Source organism: Lipotes vexillifer, unplaced genomic scaffold, assembly GCF_000442215.2.
Source record: "Lipotes vexillifer unplaced genomic scaffold, Lipotes_vexillifer_v1.1 scaffold505, whole genome shotgun sequence".
Lineage (NCBI taxonomy): Eukaryota > Metazoa > Chordata > Mammalia > Artiodactyla > Lipotidae > Lipotes > Lipotes vexillifer.
Window position 1 is genome coordinate 904,286 of NW_006785581.1, and position 21,082 is coordinate 925,367.

General features: G+C 47.7%; 1 protein-coding gene across 2 annotated transcripts in view; it reads left to right on the forward strand.

The window, feature by feature from the left end:
- Nucleotides 1-21,082, forward strand: part of NAV2 (neuron navigator 2) — a 412,453-nt gene that overhangs the window by 235,231 nt on the left and 156,140 nt on the right. For both annotated transcript variants that reach the window (XM_007457623.1, XM_007457622.1), the window contains exons 7-10: nucleotides 485-1,553; nucleotides 6,497-6,609; nucleotides 12,401-12,509; nucleotides 14,789-15,178. In XM_007457623.1, the coding sequence (XP_007457685.1) occupies nucleotides 485-1,553; nucleotides 6,497-6,609; nucleotides 12,401-12,509; nucleotides 14,789-15,178 (1,681 nt within the window). The remainder of the gene's footprint in view (nucleotides 1-484; nucleotides 1,554-6,496; nucleotides 6,610-12,400; nucleotides 12,510-14,788; nucleotides 15,179-21,082) is intronic.

Here is a 21,082-nt window from a genome sequence, read left to right on the forward strand (position 1 = left end):
TTTTTTTTTTTTTTTTTTTTTTTTTTGGTCTGTTCTGTTTGAATGTCTCTGCTACATTGTTTTCTTTAAGTTGGATAATTCTCAATTGTTTGGCTTAACTAGGAAACGGGGTTGTGGGTTGAGTCATTCAAAACAGGAGATGTTTCCTACATCATTCTACACCATCATAGTGGTGATGCGGATTTTTGTTTTCCCGTAAACACATGTGCTTAATATTGCCTTGTGCGTGTTGATATTAAGATCAGCAGCATTCACACAGCATACACCAAAAGGTGACAAGGGGGGCATGTGAATAGTGCGTGAATAGGAGAGAGTCAAGGTGGAGTTTAAATTCAACCACAGGTAACGCACGAAGCAGGTAATGGAGCTGCGCGGCATCTGGGTTGGAGCGATTGGCCGTGTAGCCGTGGCCGATGCCCCCCTCGTGATCAGTGCGGATCCACGGGTGTGATTCAGGTCTCCTTCTCTTCCCCTGTCTCTGCAGAGCCTTTGGCGAGTCCGACCCCCTCCCACCCCGGAATGAGCGAAGATGCACCTGCTGCTTTGGAGGGCGGCGGCTGCGCCCCTGCTAATTGCAGCGCCTCCTCTGCCATCCCCCAGCCCGGCACGGCCTCCAAGCCCTGGCGCAGCAAGTCGGTCAGTGTGAAGCACAGCGCCACGGCTGCCACGCTCGCGGTCAAGCCTCCTGCACCCGAGGCCCCCAGGCCCACCCCCGAAGCCCTGAAGCCAGCCCCCAACAATCAGAGGTCCATGCTGGAAAAACTGAAACTTTTCAACAGCAAGGGGGCTTCCAAGGTGGGTGAGGGCCCGGGGTCACGGGATACAAGCTGCGAGCGGCTGGAGATCCTGCCCAGCTTCGAAGAGAGCGAAGAGATGGAGGCCGGCAGTCGCCCGCTGTCCGCGGCGGGCCCCACCTCCAACAGCCCCAAGATCGCGCTCAAGGGCATTGCCCAGAGAACTTTCAGCCGGGCGCTGACCAACAAGAAGAGTTCCCCGAAAGGCAGCGAGAAGGAAAAGGAGAAAAGCAAGGACCTCGCCAAGAGAGCGTCGGTGACAGAGAGGCCGGACCTCAAGGAGGGGCCGAGAGAAGACCTCAACGGGGTGGCGGTGACCGAGATGCCGAAAAAGTCCTCCAAGATCGCCAGCTTCATCCCCAAGGGGGGGAAGCTCAACAGTGCCAAGAAGGAGGCCCCGGCCCCTTCCCACAGTGGGATACCAAAACCAGGAATGAAGAGCATGCCCGGGAAATCCCCAAGTGCCCCCGCGCCTTCCAAGGACGGGGAGCGCAGCCGGGGTGGGAAGCCGAGCTCCGGGCTCCCCCAGCAGAAGCCCCAGCTGGACGGCAGACACTCCAGTTCCTCCTCCAGCCTGGCGTCCTCGGAAGGCAAAGCCCCAGGAGGGACCACCCTGAATCACAGCATCAGCAGCCAGACTGTCAGTGGGTCCGTCGGGACCGCCCAGACCACGGGAAGCAATACTGTCAGCGTCCAGCTACCTCAGCCCCAGCAATACAGCCACCCCAACACTGCCACGGTGGCGCCTTTCCTGTACAGGTAGGAGCGGCTGCCCCCCTGCCCCGCCGGGCCCGTGGGCAAAGGAGCCGTGCTGGTGGATCCTGGGTCTCTGAGGGTAGGGGTTGGGACTGCTACCCAGGAACATTGAGGCACACAGCTCAGGTGCCGCATGATCTGTGTGCTTGAGGGGCGGTTAATTCAGCAGCGCTGGGGGGGAGGTCAGGAAGCTAAAGAGTGGAAGTAAAATGTGAGCTGATCCTGGGATAAGGAGGAGTGGCCCAGGCACATGGGGACCCAGGGGATTTGTAGAGGCGGCGGCAGCATGAGCAGAAGCTAGGAGGGTGGTTTGCTATCACTCGACAGGCTCCAACGTCAGTCCTAGAGCATCCTGAATGTGCTTTAAACAATGAAAACCACAAAACCACCTTGCTGAGTAACGGAGACTTCTCACAGAGGTGCTTATCTTAAAATTCCAGATCCTCAGGGTTTCTTACCCCAGCACACGTATTAAATATTTTTTCTTTTCTTTTATTTTAAATTAAAAAAAATTTTTTGGGGGGCTGTGCCGTGTGACTTGCAGGTTCCCAACCAGGGATTGAACCTGGGCCATGGCAGTGAAAGCCCAGAATCCTAACCACTAGGCCACTAGGGAATTCCTTAAATACTTTTTCGGTCCCTGCTGTGTGCTGGGATTTCTCGAGGGGAGAACAGCATGAGGAAGGAGGGACTGGTTCTAGAGGAACCAAAGAAACCCGGGCTGTATTTGGGGAGACAAGCCTGGGTGTTTGCGTCTGTCCGTTATCGGTCCCTCGGTCTGTCTGTCTCTGATGGCACATCCATAGCACCACGGGAGACCACGTGGAGCCAGGTGCTGTTGCTCTGGGTGGTTCTGGCCTACGAGAGCCTCTGGTCGCACCACACACCTGTACAGGATGGAGGACACCGGCTCCAGGTGAGGGTGATGCTGGATACATGGGATGAGTCCTCTCCGGGCAGATGCGAGCCTCTCAGCCCTGCCCTTGGGGGTTCCCAGAGCCTTGTTCACAGTGCTCGACTTGATCCTGTGCTCGAGATGTGCAGGGCAGTGGGCTACAGTGCACAGCTGAGTGATAACTAATACCTCTCCACAGCACAAGAGGACCGATGGTTGAATGCCACAGTCTGGGCACTTACTTTACAGTTTCTACCCTAAGTATATACACAATCACACCTGTACACACACACTCATACACCTATAGTGTGGATGCACATCAGGGACAGTCACACGTAAGTAATCATACATAAAATGCAAATACACATTCACATGTGTATTTACATACCTGTTCATATGCACAGACTCAGGCCCATGCTTTCAGCTTCCTCTCTTTACATGGTTCCCCAAAGAATTAGATATTTCCTCTTATTTCTGCCTGAGGTGAGTTCTAGTAGGTTCTGTCACCATTCCTGCCAAGAGCTGATAGAAAGTCTGGTTCAAGCGATTGATTTCAGAGTCAAGCCCACAGCATCCAGCCTGTGAGGGAATGGCAGGCTTCTGAGGAGAAGCTCTTTTCGTTGCTTACCCACCCCTTCAGTGAGGGTCACGCCAGACCTTTTTAATGGGAGGCGGTCATCTTTGTATTCAATCAAGTTATCAGCTCAGCTAACAGTCCTGAGAAGGGTGCCAAGGCTTAGATAATGACTCAGCACTTGCCTCCACGCTCAGCTTTTTATACAACTGTTCTCTGAACCGTGGAGGCAACTGAATTGTTTGCCGTGAAGTTTTTATCATGGCAGTCACACGAATAGTCTTGAGGTGATGCATATTCAAGCGGCTGTTCCCAGATTCTTGATCAGCATTTTCAAAATTAAAATACGTGACTGTCTGATCACCCATCAGTCTCACCCCCGCTCCTTTTTTTTCTGGCTGTAATTATTTGAACGATTCTAAAACGTTTAACCTTTTCAAAAAATATTTCAAGATTTTTCAATGAGAGGATAAACTCTTAATGATAAAGAGCAAATGTCTGACCAATAGGAGGAAGGAGAAAACGTCACATGTGTCTGTCAAGCTGCGTTTTAGTGTTTATGCTCACCCTGTGTGATGTCCTTCCGGCTCCTCTGAGGTGCCTTTCCTCTAGGTGAGCCAAGTAGGAGGATGGAAAGAAGAGCACTGGGATAGGAGTCAGGATGCCTGGACTCTGCCTTTTATTCGCTTGTGAGTCCCTGGGTGGCCTTGGGACCTGGCTGCCGGCATAGCTGTTGAGTATGCACCACGCGAGTGCAGAGACCCAGCTCATTTAATCATTCTCACAACTCCATGAGCTGGCTACCCTTTTTATCCCTGTTCTGAAGGTGAGCAAACTGAGGCCTAGAGTATTTAAGTAACTTGCTCTAGGTCAAAGAGCTGACAGCCAGAAAGCTAGTGTCTAAAGCCAAGTCTGTCCCTTTAAGAGGGGCCAAGTGCTTAACCACGAAACCATCGTGACTCTAAATCACTGCCTCGCTTTGAGCCTCATCTGTAAAGTGAGGAGATGGGGCTAGATTAGAGGATTTTAGGAAATGGTTTAGGCTCCCTTTGTGCTCTGAGATGCTCTCTCTCAAGTTTATAGCTCACCGTATATGCCTTACAGCGCTCCCCCCAGAACCTCTCCACGTTAGTGATGGTACCAAGGGAAGAAAAGGAAGATAAATCACCTTTGAGAAATAACTCTGAATGAATCATAGTTACCGATTCAGAAGGAACACTGGACACCTCTATTGCTTTACACTTTACTGCTTTTATGTTGTCTCACCTGTGATTTTTGTAGCAGCCAGGGGAGGTCGCTGTCGTAATCCCCGCTTGAGGGCCAGACGCTCAATGAGGTGCAGTGACTTACTGAGATGTGGGTGGCTATCAAGTTACAGACTTCACACTGCAGCCAGCTCAATGTTCAGACTCCAAGTCTAATATTCCTTCTAGCACCCAGTATCGTTCTAGACTTAAAAACTTCTCATTTATCCGTTCAGCACACCCTGCCTGAGTGCCTGCTTGGCATGTGAGTTGGAACAGATGGTGTTCTCATGTGCACGCATCAAAAGAGCCAGTCTTAGCCTTCAGAGAGCTCTTAATCTAGTGTAGGAAAGATTTATCCATTAGATCGTATTGTAATAAGTAGGCATCAGGAGAATAGAGACGCACAAGAGGTGGAGCCATCTGCTGGCCAAGGACTGGGGAAGGCTTCCAGGCCAAGATGACATGGGGACTGTGCCTGAAAGGTAGATTAGGAGCAAACTAAGGAAGAAAGAGGAAAAGAGCCCTTAGGCAGAGGGCACAATGACTACGAAGACAAAACTTAAGGACAGGGTATGATCTGGGAATGGAGAGAAGCCACACGTCGGTGGAGCACAGGGCAGGGCTGTGTGTAAAGGGCAGGAGTGGCAGGAGACAGGGCTGGAAAGGAAGGAAGGAAGAATCCCACGATGTAGGGCACCTTCTATCACAATTAGGACTTTAGACCTTATTCTGTGGGCAGCGGGAAACCATCGGAGCCCTTTAATCAGAAGGTGACAGGATCACATCGGCATCACCGAGATCAGTGCAGGACAGAATGGGGAGTGGGCCAGACCTAGGAACAGTCTAGAACAGAGGTCACGGTTCACGTGCCTGCTTGGCTCCACAAAGGTAATGCAAATGAGTGGTTCAGGGTGAGTGGGACTCTGGTAGGCGGAACCCCACGTCTCTCTAGAGGGGGCCGCCACCACTTGTCAGCAGCAGGCGGCGCCCTGCAAGAACGTGAGCTCAGTCCTTCCAGACTTGTTTCTACTGGGAGAAATCCGGAATTTTTGTGAAATCTCCCGATTTTTAAATGTGGAAATGAATTCAGAAGCTTTAAAAAAAAATACTGTGGAGACCAATAAGAATCAGTCTGTGGGCTGCTTTCTGTACATGGCTGTCGCTGGCAACCTCTAGTCTGGAGGCAGCGTACCTGTTCACAGAGTGCTTCTAGGGCCTGGGCAGAGATGGCGAGAGCTTGGATTCTGGGCAAGGGAAGGAGAGGAACACTGAGAGCGTGAAAATCCTTTAAAGGTCGAGATGACGGGAATGGGAAACCGATGGTATCGGTAGGAGGGCAAAGGGGGGAGCATGGATGGATGATGTGGGGTTATCAGTACACATCCACCACAGTCTGTTTTGGACAGTTCACAACGCTGGCAAACACTGTCTTCACAGGGAGTGAAGTCTGGTTGAATCAGCTCAGGATGCTAATGAATTAGTAACGTTACGCCCATGGTTATGTGTCTGAGTATAATTATGTGTTTGCACGGCACGCGCCAAAATATTCAGAGGCAATCGCGGCAAGAGCACATGGCATGAAGCAGTCGCCTCGATTTGCTTGACAACGAAGGGCATGGAGAAGGCTTGGGGGAGTACAGAGTTCAGGCAGGTGTTGAAGTAATGATCAATGAGACCTTTCATCTCATTGAAAGCTCTGAGCTCTGAATCAGACCTAGAGGACAAACACACCTGCCTGGCACCCACTCCTCACTGGTTGTACGGTCATCTTTCCAGAGACGGCCGTGTCAGGAGGATCTGGGGGGGCCCTGGGGGCTGTCAGTGGAGTCACGGAGTCATCTTCATGCTTGGCTTACTGGCATCGCTGGTTACTTAGAAGTGGCCCTTTGGCCCATGTTAAACAATCCAAACCGTCCAGTATTCGCCAGCATTTTCCTGGGCAGACCTAGCTCTCCGAAGGGGATGCAGAGGAGCGTTCTCCAGTGAAGGATTGCAGACCCTCCATTTGGGTGATCAGTATTTCATCTTTTACAGTTCGGTGGCTCTCTCTGTTTCTAGGACCTTGCTCCACGTGCACCAGTGAATTATTTAGCGTCCGCCTGCTGGCCTGCTCTGTTCTAAAGCTTCTTGCCGAAGGAGGGGATAGTCGGGCCTGTGGTCGGGGCACAGTGGTCCGGGTGTGCTAGTTACCCCTTGTAACAAGTGTGTCTGCTCTGGTTTGTGTGTGAAGGTCCCAGACAGACACCGAAGGGAATGTTACTGCCGAGTCCAGCTCAGGGGGTGTGACCGTGGAGCCGAGCCACTACACCAAGAGTGGACAGCCTGCCCTGGAGGAACTCACTGGTGAGTTTGGCGCCTGGAAATTCCGTGTCTCTTGGTGGTGAGGCCTCCCGTGCAACATTCTGCTGGAAGGTCCCGAACCCAGCTTGATGTGAAGTTGCTTCACTGTTGCCTTGATTGATGAGCCAGACAAACTGATTGTCTGTCTTACTACCTTCCTTCTCTTTCTTCTCCTTCTCTCATGATCTGCTCCCTCCTCCCCAGAATTGCAAATAAGTCTTTTACCTGTTGGTCATTCTGGGGGTTTTTTTGTGGGTTTTTTTTTTTTTGCGGTACGCGGGCCTCTCACTGTTGTGGCCTCTCCCGTTGCGGAGCACAGGCTCCGGATGCGCAGGCTCAGCGGCCACGGCTCACGGGCCCAGCCGCTCCGCGGCATGTGGGATATTCCCAGACCGGGGCACGAACCCGTGTCCCCCTGCATCGGCAGGCGGACTCTCAACCACTGCGCCACCAGGGAAGCCCTGTTCTGGTTTAAGGTATGCTCCTCTTCAGTCACGTAGGGGCTCTGGGCTGCTCGGATACTTGGCTTTGAATCTCCTTGTTCATTCTTCAGATAGAGTTGCCTTTACAAAAAGACTTGGAACTCTAAAATGTATTGACTTTTTCAAATTTCCTTTAAGAAGCACTGATTGAAAATTGTTCTGAGCACCCTCGGAACAGTTGGAAAGAAGATTTCAGCATGCTTCTTTTACCAAAAACAAAAAAAAATCTAAATTTTATTTAAATATAACCCAGACAAGGATGATTAAAGGGATATTATATCACATAAAAACATAAAATCTGCAATTGTCGTATAGTTAATTCCACAAATATTTATTAGTTTTACACTGTCACATTCTTAATTTAAAGAAAAAAAGGTAGCATCAGAATTAGAATTCCTACTGTAGTGTATTCCGAGCTACCACCTTGTCCCCCGTTCGCAGCTCTGTGCCCTGGGTTCCAGCAACTTCTAACCAGGGAAGGGAGTGGTAAACCACATATTTAGCAGTGGCTGAGTTATTCTTCGCATATCTTACCACTTCAGAGTTGGGTTGAAAATTGAATCCATGTTTAAAATCCATTTCTTAGACGAAATGTCCATGACCCCACCATATTAATAGCTACATTACAGCTGTGGAGTTGGTCTGCAGCCCACGTGATCGACTCATACCCGTTTGCCCATTAGCTCTGAGTATTAATTTCAGAGGATCTGAGTGATTTCTCTCTTTTCTTCTGGTTCTGCTGCCTGGGCACTGTGATGGGGCAGAGAGGTTTCAGGCCATTTGTAAGTGATCCATCTTACAGTGGTTTAGGGCCCCATTTAGTGGTTTGGGATTGATTTTATGTTTCCTTCTCTCCCAGGTTTTAGCTCCCCTGCCTATGAGGACATAGATAGTGCAGGAAAAGGGCCAGCTCTCAGGAGAAGGGTGTGGAGTTTAATTACTACTCAGGTCTCCACACACTTTCCGGATTGTGTTCGTATGTGCACGCATCAAAAGAGCCAGGCCAGTGATTCAGAGGCCGGCATGGATCAGATGTGTGACTCGTGGAGGAGTGTGGAGTCGTGGCAGACATTGAGGCTCAGTGAAATTCACGTCTGAAAAGCAAAAGCGGCAGCCGGAAAACATTCCACGTCACAGTTAAATTTCACAGGGACAGATGGCAGCCTGTGATCTTTTCACTCCTTTATCTTTTTCTCCCCATGTCTCCTGTGCATCAGGACAGTAAACCAAGTGAGAGCTCAGAAAGCCTGAGATGCTGTCGATCTGGGGACCAGAACTGTGCAGCTAGTCATGCCTGATCAAGCACCCTTTGGTGTAAAGTCAGACGATGTTAGTTGCTAAGGAAAATACCTGAATTAGGGTGACTTGTCTTTACATTCAAGTAGTGGAACTCACATGGGCAGCTGTAACACATGCGGCTGTACAGTTAATAATTTTATGGAGACACTACATAGTAGCTGGTATGTATGAGGTTGATTTCAGCTTATGTACAGCCGATCCCTTGAAATGACAACAAACGGGTGTATTTAGGAATGGACATTTATGAGACTATTTGATCAATTGCTAAGTTCCTCCCCCTTACTTATGCAAGTAGGTGGATTTTCCCACGGTGCTCTGTCATTTACATAGCGTTACACGTGAGTCCTGCATCTCAGATTGTAACGTTAGAAGGAACAACGTCCGCTTATTATCCAGTCCATGAATCCCTTCGATCATTCATTGATGAATTGTCTTTCAGTCTCTGCTGGAATACTTCTTGTGATGGAAAGTCTATTCCTTCATGAGGCAGCCCTTCCATATTTCATTGGCGTTAAGTAGTAATAGAGTCTTTTATCCTTACCTTTCTAAATCACTGGATATAATCCAGCCTCACGGACAATTTCCATCCTTTTCCACGTAGCAGCGTGTCCCTTAGCCTCCCTCTTACAGCTAAAAATCCCCGGTTCCATCCATGTTCCTCATGTAACACCCTGACATCCTCACCTCTGCTCTGTTTGGTCAGAATATGGTGTTCTCTCCATCATGGCCAGTGGTCTGAGGGAGGACTGCCCTTGGTAGATGCAGGAGAGCCACACGTAGACATGGAATAGTTCATTCAGTTTTTAATTTCTCTGTATATGGGCTTCAAGGGCCCAGCCATTTCCACCAGGGCACGGCTGTGTGTTTATTTTGTTCAGGCTATGGTTTGGTAGGGAGATCTTACATTAGGGCCATCTTCCAAGCAGGTAGAATTGGCAGTTCAGAACGTGATCACCTGAGCAAGGCAGGTGGATTACTGGTTTGTGTTTCTACGTTGCTCTTGGGATCTGTGTATGTAGAGCTCCGAGAGCAGCAGATATTTCCTAGTGGGACCCCTCAGAGGGACACAGGACACTCAGATTCAACGAGCCCTCATTTTATGCCAGGCATATCATGTATCATCTCATCTGATCCTCCTAACCTTGAGGGAGAAGGGGTTTTATCCCCATTTGACAAATGACATTTAGGGAGAATAAATGACTTGCCTGAGGTCAAGTGGCTAGTAAGTGGCAGTGCCGTGATTCAAACCTTTACCTGTTGGAATGCAAAAGCTATCCTTTTTCTTCAGCCCTGCGTTGACCAAACATCTTGTGGACAATAAATATTTCTTGAGCATCTATAGATTTGTGTGGGGTTATCAAAAATAAAGGTGAGATACCACTCCATATCAAAGATCTTTGAATTTCTAAAGGAGAGTTAACAGGCAAATGTGTCATTCATAGAGACATGGATAAATACAGGCATACCTTGGAGATATTGCAGGTTTGGTTCCAGACCACTGCAGTAAAGCAAATATTGCAGTAATGCAAGACACACAGAGTTTCTGGCTTCCCAGTGTATATAAAAGCTCTGTTTACACTACACTGTAGCCTGTTAAGTGTGCAGTAGCGTTATGTCTAAAGAAAACAATGTACAGGACTTCCCTGGTGGCGCAGTGGTTAAGAATCCGCCTGCCAATGCAGGGGACACGGGTTCGAGCCCTGGTCCGGGAAGATCCCACATGCCGTGGAGCAACTAAGCCCGTGCACCACAACTACTGAGCCTGCGCTCTAGAGCCCGTGAGCCACAACTACTGAACCCACGTGCCACAACTACTGAAGTCCATGCTTCTAGAGCCTGTGTTCCACAGCAAGAGAAGCCACTGCACTGAGAAGCCCATGCGCGGCAACAAAGAGTAGCCCCCCGCTCACCGCAACTAGAGAAAGCCCGCGTGCAGCAACGAAGACCCAACGCAGCCACAAATAAATTAATTAAAAAGAGAAAAAAGAAAACAATATGCATACCTTAATTGAAAAATACTTTATCGCTAAAAAATGCTAACCATCATCTGAGCCTTCAGTGAGTCATAATTTTTTTTGCTGGTGGAGGGTTTGAAATTTTGGGAGAATTAGCAAAATGTGACACAGAGACACAGAGTGAGCAAATGCTGTTGGAAAAATGGCACTGATAGGCTTGCTTGATGCAGGGTTGCCACAAACCTTCAATGCCCGCGAAGCACAAAAAGCAAAGCACGGTAAAACAAGGTATGCCTATAAATATAGTCTTTATACTGTTGTGTGTGATTAAGTTAATTAATGAAGGTAATTTGAAAACTGGTGCCTAGACTTAGCTTCATAATAAATGTTCCCTGCAGGGCCTGGAGCTATCCAAAGGATCAGTACCTTTTTGGCAGGCTTTACACAGATAAAATGTGGTCAAACTGGCAGTAAAAGATATTTAATTGATGGCCCAGGAGATAGATGCAATTACATTCCTCCACGGCCATTAGGGGAAGGTAAAATAGATATTCATCACTGCTTTTGTTTAAAAACACATACATATATATATATATGTATTTCAAAGAATTGGATGGGAAATGCAGGTTTGACCACTTTTTAGATAAGACAAAAATGCCTTCCAAATTTCTCTTGGTTAGAAGTGGGAAGAAAATTGAAAACACTGGCATTTTCAAGGGTAGAGAGTTTGCCATAGCAGATTATCTCCATATAATCAATCCTTTAATCCATTCCCCACCCTCCAGGCACCACCATGCTGAGAATAATCTAAGATCATCTGTCTCAGAAGGAAAGTTAATTCTATGACATTTCTTATAGAAATGTCTATAAGAAATGCCTGTTGCACTATTAATGACAATTGCTGGAAGTTCTGCTTAGTGTCTGCTCTATATCCCACTTGCTGCTGCCCATGTGTACTGTGTTCTATATAGAGAGATTTCTTTAGAAATATTGCTGAGCACTTGAAATAGTCATCAGCTTTTAAAGACCCTTGGTTTTGGTCTTCTCAGCCCTCCTGAAATTACTCTGAGGGAATGATGTGTGATTCCTTTAATCACTATTTTAGTTATTTGGCTTTTCCTCTCACCCCATAAGCAGCCCAAACTAAACAGAATAGCCAGACAACCCAAAGCGAGGCTTCTCTGAGAGGGGACATGGCTTCCTAGCTTGTGTGTAGCCTGTTTCTCCTGGGATGTTTGTGCCCACTTGACCTCTCCGGGCCAGGTATTTGGTGGGAAATGTTGCCCAAGGAATAGAAGTCCCTTATCCCCCAGAGAGAAGCCTGAAGCTTCTCGAATGCTCCCCGCTCTGCAGCACCAGTTGGCGTGAGTTGAGTGCTTTTGGTGGGTGCTGCGCTCAGGGATCTCCATTTAGTCCCTACAACAGTCCTTTGAGGTCAGCACTGTCACTGTCTTCGTCTAGGACCGTGGAATCTGAAGGATGGAGAGAGAGGGTCAGCACCTACCCCGTGACCACTCAGCCAGGGAGTTAAAGGAGCCAGCATTCGAGATGACATAACAAATCGAACAAAGAAAAAGGCACACCTCTCTCTGGAGGAATATTCATGATTAATAAGTGCAGATCTTTTAGCCTCTACAAATTAACCATCTGTAATGTCGGGCCAATAGACAGCAGCACCTATCACCCATGGGTGAGAAAACCAAAGGTCCTTCCTGGGCAGGGGTCAGACCTAATGTGTTCGTGGCTTTATTGGAGGCAGTGTGAAAATGTGTTTGTCTCAAACTTGGCACTTTGCTTTTCCCACGGGCTAGACTTCACCTGTTGCTGGAGGGACCTGTAGGGAGAAGAAAGACCTCTCTCTCTCTTTAGATTTAGCACCTTCCTTTGGGCACCTGTGCATTTATTCATTCATGCATTCATTCTCAAATCCTTCTCGAGCACCCGTGGAGAACCAGGCCCTGAGCAGGAAACGTGGTTTTGGTCACAGTCACAGTTGTTGTTCCCAAGAATCTCTCCATCTATCTGAGAACTAAATAGCTTTAACCTTTGTCTCTCCAGGGGAAGATCCCGAGGCTCGGCGACTGCGGACGGTGAAGAACATCGCTGATCTGCGGCAGAATTTGGAGGAGACCATGTCCAGTTTACGGGGAACTCAGGTTACGCACAGGTATCTAGAGCGTGAATCACTTTCCTGAACCAGCTAGTAACTTGGTTTTCACATGGCTGCTCCTGCCACGGTGTGTTCCCGCCACTAGCCAAGTGATTTGGTTAATAACGGAATAAATAACCTTGATCGCCAAATGTGCTGGTATTCACCGAGAATGCCATACGGCATGCGGAAGCGTCAAGAGCAAAAATCCGTGGAGACAGATTCCTCCCCAAAGCAGAAGGTTGCTAAATCCATTCCACAGAGGATGTTGCAGACCAGCTGTATTTAAGTTTCCCTTTGCTTGCATTTTCCAAAACAGTATGATATTATGCTGTTGAAACGAGCAGGTGAACTGTATTTGACCTGTGTGATAAAGTGAATAACTCGAATTCCTACCCGGTCTTCTGATCCCCAAGCACTCTGTAACGTTGTTAGTCATGCACGTGTATAAAACACGTACAGACATATTTATAAAAACGTAGGATCATGTTTAAACCATGATTTCGTTAGATGAATTCTAGGCTTACACTGGAAACATTTATCAGTTTCTTTTCATTGTTGAGCAAGAAGGGGAAGAGGGTGCAGCCCTGGGACGTCCTTCGTGATTTGGGCAGAACCAACTTTTATGGTCTGTGTTTGGCCTTGATGATCGAGGTAAAGTCCCGGTTACGCCTGTGAGCTCCCAGGTCTGGGGGGTCTCCCCTGCTTCTCCAATTTCAGTCTCTTTGATAAATGAATACAGCAAGGAGACTGCTGGACTCCACCACGGCCAGCAGCTTCGGCAGATTGGGGTTAAGCACTGTGGGTTCTTAAAGAAGACCAGGGTCTGAACCTTAGGAGTTCCCAGTATAAGGAAAGTCAGGCAGGCTGCTTCCAGGATCAGAGGGAAACAGAAACAGATGAGGCACCAAATTGATTCTCCCAGAGAAGAGTCCACTGGGGGTGGCTGGTGATGGCATGGAACCAGGTGCTGGACCCTGCGACTCTTTTTCTTTTTTTTTCCTGCGACTCTTGATTATCTAAGAAACATCCCTCTTTCCACCATCATCACTGAAACTGATTAAATGTAGGTTACAGCAGTTTCGTGGATCTCTTGGCTTGGGTTAGGATGGTGATCATGACAGGAGGGAAATATTCCATGCTTTCTTCTGCAGGAAAGACTCGCTGTCTCTGCTTAGTAAAGAGACCCCAGCGTGTCTCTGCATCTTGATGGTGTGGCGAGACCTGCAGGGCCGGAAAGACAGTGGACTGACTGCAAAAGAGTCTTCGGAGGGCCAGGGATGAGCTCCATTCCCTGGCAGTTTCAGACTCAGCTAGTTTCATGGGTCTCAAGCCCAGGCATCTACCACTCTTTTCTGGCCTTTTGCCCCCAAAGTTTGTCATTTGGGACAAAAGGTGGGAGAAGCAGAAGTGCGTGTGTGTAGCGGGGGAGGGGGGGGTAGACATTACAGAGTTAGAAAATCAGGGCCCTCCCCACCTGCACAGTCTGGAGAGAGCTGAGGATGTGAAAATGGGATCTTAGGACCTTGGGAGTGGATCGTGCAGCCTGCCTTTAGGAAAAGTGAGCTGAAATGCAGCGTCCTAGGATGAATAGGCACACAGCTACCTTTATGCCCCATTGTTATCAGTCCAGAGTTTTCTACTTCCTTTCCTGGGTTGGAAAGAAGGTTCTAGAAGTTAAGATTGTTTATTTAAAGTAATTGTTAGGGGGTATCTTGTACCATGTTTTAGGGGAAAAATCTGTGCTGGGCTTCTCAGAATGTCACGTAGATGTGCAGCTTCGTCTTCATTTTTAACAGAGCTACACTGGGTGGTATGTTGGTGCCTTATTTTTTTTTTTTTAACTTATTTATTTTATTTTTGGCTGCATTGGGTCTTTGTTGCTGTGCGCGGGCCTCCTCTAGTTGCAGTGAGCGGGGGCTACTCTTTGTTGCGGTGCATGGGCTTCTCATTGCAGTGGCTTCTCTTGTTGCAGAGCGCGGGCTCTAAGCGCGTGGGCTTCAGGAGTTGTGGGTCGCGGGCTCTAGAGCGCAGGCTCAGTAGTTGTGGCGCACGGGCTTAGTTGCTCCGCAGCACGTGGGATCTTCCCGGACCAGGGATTGAACCCATGTCCCCTGCATTGGCAGATGGATTCTTAACCACTGCGCCACCAGGGAAGCCCAATACCTTACTTTTTGATCCTCTTTTGTATATGGGAAATATTTCATAATTCTAAAAAAAAGATGAAAGAGAATGTAAACTGCAAAGACTACTAGGCATATTGGGGGTCTAACCCAAGACCGGTTTTATGTTTTTAGCACATTGGAAACCACGTTTGACACCAATGTCACCACAGAGATCAGCGGGCGCAGTATCCTCAGCTTGACGGGCAGGCCCACTCCCCTGTCATGGAGGCTCGGCCAGTCCAGCCCTCGGCTGCAGGCGGGAGACGCCCCCTCGATGGGCAACGGGTACCCGCCCCGAGCCAACGCCAGCCGCTTCATCAACACCGAGTCGGGCCGCTACGTGTACTCTGCCCCCCTGCGGAGGCAGCTGGCCTCCAGGGGCAGCAGCGTCTGCCACGGGGACGTCTCGGACAAGGCAGGAGATGAGATGGACTTGGAGAGCATCAGCATGGACGCCCCCGGCTACATGAGCGACGGGGACGTTCTGAGCAAGAACGTGCGGGCGGACGACATCACGAGCGGGTGAGTACCTGGGCCGCCTCCCTTTTCACGGAGCAGGGGAGGCGTGGCCCCTGCCTTCTCTTCTGCGGGGCTTGTTGAAGTCCTCTGGGGGAGAGCAAACTGCCTTCCTCCCGTCCTGTTCATTTTGAAGGCTGTGTGCCCTGGAGGGGAGCCTTCTGGGCCAAGAGACGCAGGACTTGGGCCACAGTCCGGGCTTGGCAGTAACTTGCTGGGCAATTCCAGCCAGGATCCACCGGCAGCCAGAGTGACACTTGACAACAAACCATATTGTGTCAGTCCTTTAAACCAAACCTTATGCTTAGGATAGAATCCAGACTCCTGAGCCTGGCCTACCTGGCCTACAGGATCTGGCCCTTACCTGCCTCTTAGAACTCATTGTCCTGTACTCCCCCTTGCTTCTGCTGCTGCAGCTGGTAATTCTGTCCCTCAGTCTCATCAAGCTCTTTCCTGCCTCAGGGCCTTTGCACTGTTTCTCTGCCTCGGTTCTATTGCCCAGATCTATTCCCCTGGTTCCTTCTGGCTGCTCGGCTGGCATCTCTTTGGAGGGGCCCTCCTTGACCCTTCAACTTGAAGTCCTTTATGTGACCTGCCCCAGGCCTAGTTTCCGTCACCGTGTCTTATGCTCATTTGGAAGCTTATCGCTGTTTAAAATTATCCTGAGGATGGGTTTATATTTTATCGTTTCCCCGCCCGTTCCTGCTTACAACAACAAGCGCCATCATGCAGGGACTTGTCTGGCTTGCTCACCACTGAATCCTCAGTGCCTTGTACATGTAGGAGCTTATAAACGTTGCTGAATTGGTGAGCACGCGGCTCAATGGATGAAGGAGCAGACCCAACCTCCCTGTGACATGCGAAGTTGAGGCGAGTGATGAGATGATGTCTGAGCCGGGCCATGACCATGTGTGGCCCAAGGCTTGGCTTCTTGTTTTTGCCACACTTCCAGATCACTGTGGAAGCTGAACGAGCATCCGTTTGTTCCACTTCCTGTGAGTTCTTCATCTGTTAACCCGGCTTGCCCAAAAACCCTTCAGGACCTTCCCCCCCTCTAACATTCTAATAGATAAAATTACAGATAATAAAAATTAGGCATGATGATCATGCCACTCATTTTCCTGAATGTAATGATCAAGAACCCCATGGGTGAGTCAGTGTTTTCATAATTTTAACAATAGCTCATTATCCTACTATGTGCCAAGCACTGTGCTAGGTGCTTTATATATATATGTTATCTTCTATCCTCACAGCAGTCCTTTGAGATAGGTGGTATCATAATCCCCATCTTCTGGAGGAGTAAACTGAGGCTCAGGAAGGTTAAATCACTTGCCCAAGTAGTTAAGAAGCAGAGCTCAGGGCTAGTTCCTTAACCACCGAACTGCCCCATCTTGCCCAGCGTTTTATTGCTGTGTTGAAAGAGCACAGCTACTTGAGTTTATTTCAAAATTGATTTACTTTTGCTTAGTTCTACCTGTCTTACTAGAAGTGTTCTTTCATTTAATTAGAAGCTTAGAGAGAGAGCTGCTTTGGCTTTTTGCCTGTTACTTTTAGAACCATCCCATAGTGAAATCTTCAAAGACAGGAGCCACCAAAGCCTTATGGTGTAACACGTTTCTGCTATTATCCAAATGGCTGGGAAAGTTAATGGCCTGATAAATCAAATGACCCAGTGAACTTAGAGCATCATTTTGTGTCTCTAGTTTTACATGAACGTGGACAGTAACATATACCTGTTACTAAAATTACATGGAATTTAATCTTTTATTATTCTTTAGAAGACCGTTGGTATTCAGCATGGCCTCAAGGTTATCAATGTCACTTCCCACTGTGATATACTACCAAAATACTTTGGGATTATTTTGAGATTTTCATATTTTTTAAGAAAGTTTATTCTCTTGTCAGGTCAGTCTTTTAATAAATGAAGATGTATTTATTTTTATGTACTACTGACAGTTTCCACAAGGTGGAGACATTGAAACACCGTAAACTGAACCTTAGTGATGTTACAGTGAGACATTCCTAGTTTCTTCAGCTATTCCAACCAAAGCCTTTACTAACCCTGCTAAAAGGCACAGATGTTTACATTTCACTTCCTGCTTTGGGAAGCTTACATTTTTAGCAAGTGAGATAGTGCTTAGAGCAAGTGTAGATAAAAGTGTGGAAATGTAAGCAAACACCCAATTACTGAAATTGGAGAACTCTGGTCTGTTTCCAACTCCCCCCAGCCCCACCAATTCCTTTTAATGTAGAAATTTACCTACACAGTGAGGAGAGGCAGCCCAGATGGCATTGAGCACTCCTTCTAGTTGTGACATTCTAGAGTGCTAGTTAAGCATGACTCCACACTGGAAATGCACGCGGGTTTCTGCTTTGAGGCCAAGTTATAGGTTTGCCTGTATGTGCAGAGTTCAGGGCACGCCATTTAATGTCCTTTGTACTCAATTCTTTCTCCTTTTATAAACATGACAAGGTTGTAGGTATTGAATGACTGGTCATTTAGTCTGTACTTCAGAATCTGCCCAATAAGTCACATTGCTGAGGCAGTTGGTATAGTGGAAAGAAAACAGACAGATACCAGACAAGCTTGAATCCCACTCTGCCACTCGCAAGCTCTGTAACATTAAGCATGTCATTTAACTTCCCAAAGCCTCAAAGCCCTACAGTTAATTTGGTTTTTTAACCTTCTACAATTAGATTTTTCTTTGAGGTTGTATCTAATTAATGGCAAGTATCTGATAAAGACACACAGTTTTCAGACAGGGTTTAGATGTCTTATCAAGCTCAAAGGTCCCGGCGCTTGGAAACAATGAAACGATTACAGTTTTCATGCAGATGTTTGTTTGGCCAAGTGGAAACAGCCTCGATGTATGAGTAATATATAAATCAGTATTGAGGCTCTTTGAGGAAAGTTCTTGCAAAAGTTTACAGCAAGTTTAGTTAGCAAGACTGAGGTGGAAGTAAATTCTAGTTTCTGAAAACGTATGGCCTTTGTTTTTAACATGACAGTGGACCTCAGCTTGGTAGAACAGCTGTTTTTTGATGTCTCCAGCTCACTGTCTCCTTTGGATATGATTGCACGTGCACCTGTGCGTATCATTCAGTTCTCCCTGAGGTAGGGCTGAAGTTACTTGATTTCCTTGGAGTTTAGCTAAGGAACTAATGGCACACGCCTTTGGTCTGTGTGTGTGTGTATTTATTAAACCCTTCTATCGCATTTAGTATGTGCCAGGCGTGTCTACGTACTGTGCAAGAAATCGTCTGACCTCACCACTTCATTTTATTAGATTGATAAATTGGGCTTCGGCTGTGGTTAGTGGAAAAGGAATTAAAGAAACAGACGAAGATGTCTCTTACCAAGTTTTGATCTGTGAAGCCAATCCATCTACTCATCTAAAAATTCAGGGTGCCATATGGTATAGAGTGAAATTAAAGGGACAGACTTAGTGTCCATATGTTCGGAAAGATTTTTTTTCTTTTCTTTTCAAAGGAGTCAGTGAGTTGTATAATGTTCCAAAGTATGAATATACCTCCCTTCCTGGAAAAAAAAAATGACCGTTCAAATTTAACATTAGAAGTTTCTCCGAGAGCCTTTGATGGCTTCCCGTTGCCTGTGGGAATAGATCTCAACTTCTTAACTGAACAAGGGAGGCTGTTTATGGTCTTTCCCTCAGCTGCCCTCCCGCCTCCACCCTGTCCACATCCCTCCTCACACACCCCAGCTCCCCAGTGCCCTAGGCTACATGCCATTTGCTACCAAAGGCTGTTTCCTGCATTTGCAAAGCTTTGTGCCATAGGACCTGCCTCTTTCTCCCTGGAATTTCTTTCCCCTCGAGCTTATCTGACTGATTTAAAAAAAAAAAAAAACCCAAACAAGCAAACAAAAAAACACGTCCTCTGTGATGCCTTCCTGGACACCCCCAGTCACCACACTCTGTCTGGTGTGTTTCTGGTGGTCTTGGTTCACACCCAACTTTACGTGTGAACCTTTCGCTTTGCATGGGAAGTGTTTGAGAGGGAGCTGGATGGTATTGAGGAAAGAATATGGTCTTAAGAGGCAAGCAGATTTGAGATTTAATCTTGGCTCTGCCAAATGAACTGGAGCAAGTTTTTAACATTTGGGAATTAGAGATAGAACTTGAAAAACACCCGGCAGAGTCTGGGATGCACAAGAAACATCATGCACAATGTGTGTATGTGCGTGTGCGTGTGCGTGTGTGTGTGTGTGTGTGTGTGTGTGTGTGTGTGTGTGCCTTTCCTCCACCAAACATGGAGTTCCCAGAAGGCAGATAGTGCCCACTATTTGTCTAAACTGAGACTAGCACAAGTAGGAATTTAATAAATATTTTGTGAATCGTCTATCCTTCATGCCAACCGTCACAGGACCCTGGGCTTGTATAACTTGCTACCACCAGCTGTGAAAGTCAGTGATTCTATTTACAGAACACTTGGAGAAAATCAATTTAGCCTCTGGTGTTTTTTTTTTGGTGTGATGCATAGCTCCATCTAGTGGCAAATACAGGGTGTGATGCTGTGGTTTTGATTGCTTTTGACTCAAAGAGTCAAAGTCTTATATTGGTTTAAGACTCAGGGCTGGTGTTATTCGAGGCTGAGAGAATGGAGATTGTAGCAGTTGGATCATCTTTCAAATGTGGCCTGACCAGAAGTCTAGTGCAAGAGAGAACGTGGGGTCGTGAGCAAGCTGGTCTTCAGAGTTGCTTTTTTTTTTTTTTTTTTTTTTTTTCAGAGTTGCTTTTTGATGGCTAAATTCTTCCCTGTTAGGTGTCAGGGATTACTCAACAGATACAACATGTGCCTGCTGGGAGACTTCATCCCTCAGAAGTTGAGGAACCCATCCCTGCTGAATTACTTGTAGCTCCATAAATATGTCATGGCATGTCTTAACTCAGGCTGCTATAACAAAATACCATAGACTGCGTGGCTTAAACAACAGACATTTATTTCTCATGGTTTTGGAGGTAGAAAGTCCATGATCAAGGTACCAGCATGGTTGGGTTCTGGTGAGAGCCCCCTTGCTGGCTTGCTGTGTCCTCCCAATGCAGACAGAAGCAGGTCTGGAGTGTCTTCCTCTTCTTCTAAGGGCACTAATCCCATTATGGGGCCCCACCCTGTGACTCATCAAACCCAGTTACCTCCCAGAGGCCCCACCTCCTAATACCATCACATCGGTGGCTGGGGGTTCACCATAGGAATTGGCAGGGGTGAGAGAAGCACAAACATTTAACCATAACAGAGTGTTTCAGGCTTCCGTGTATCATTTGCATGTACAGCACCCTGTGTTGCCTTTCCCATTATTGCCTGCCAGGTCACCTCCTTGAGTAAGCCTTCCCTGATCCTATCCAAACAGAGGTGGTGATTCTTTCTTCTGGGCTCTCATGGTACTTGATGTATTTGTAATAGCACCGATAGCACTGCATCGGAGTTATTACAAATATATATGTGTGTATAAAAGCAAACAAAGTGTCCGTACACAATGTTTTCTTAAGATTGTTTCAGTGCATTCTTTATGAGGGGAGAGAGCCCATACCTGTTACCAGCTCGTAAAGGTCAAAGTCCAGTCTGGCTTAGGTGCTCCCCTATCTTCATCGGCTAGCACAGCACCTGTTCCATAGTAAGTGGCCAATACATATTCGTTGACTGAATGCAGCTGACTTTGAGCGAAGCAAGACCAGTCACATGCCTCTGAATGAAGATGTGTCTCGGGCTTCCCTGGTGGCGCAGTGGTTGAGAGTCCGCCTGCTGATGCAGGGGACACGGGTTCGTGCCCCGGTCTGGGAAGATCCCACATGCTGCGGAGCGGCTGGGCCCGTGAGCCACAGCCGCTGAGCCTGCGAGTCCGGAGCCTGTGCTCCGCAACGGGAGAGGCCACAACAGTGAGGGGCCCGCATA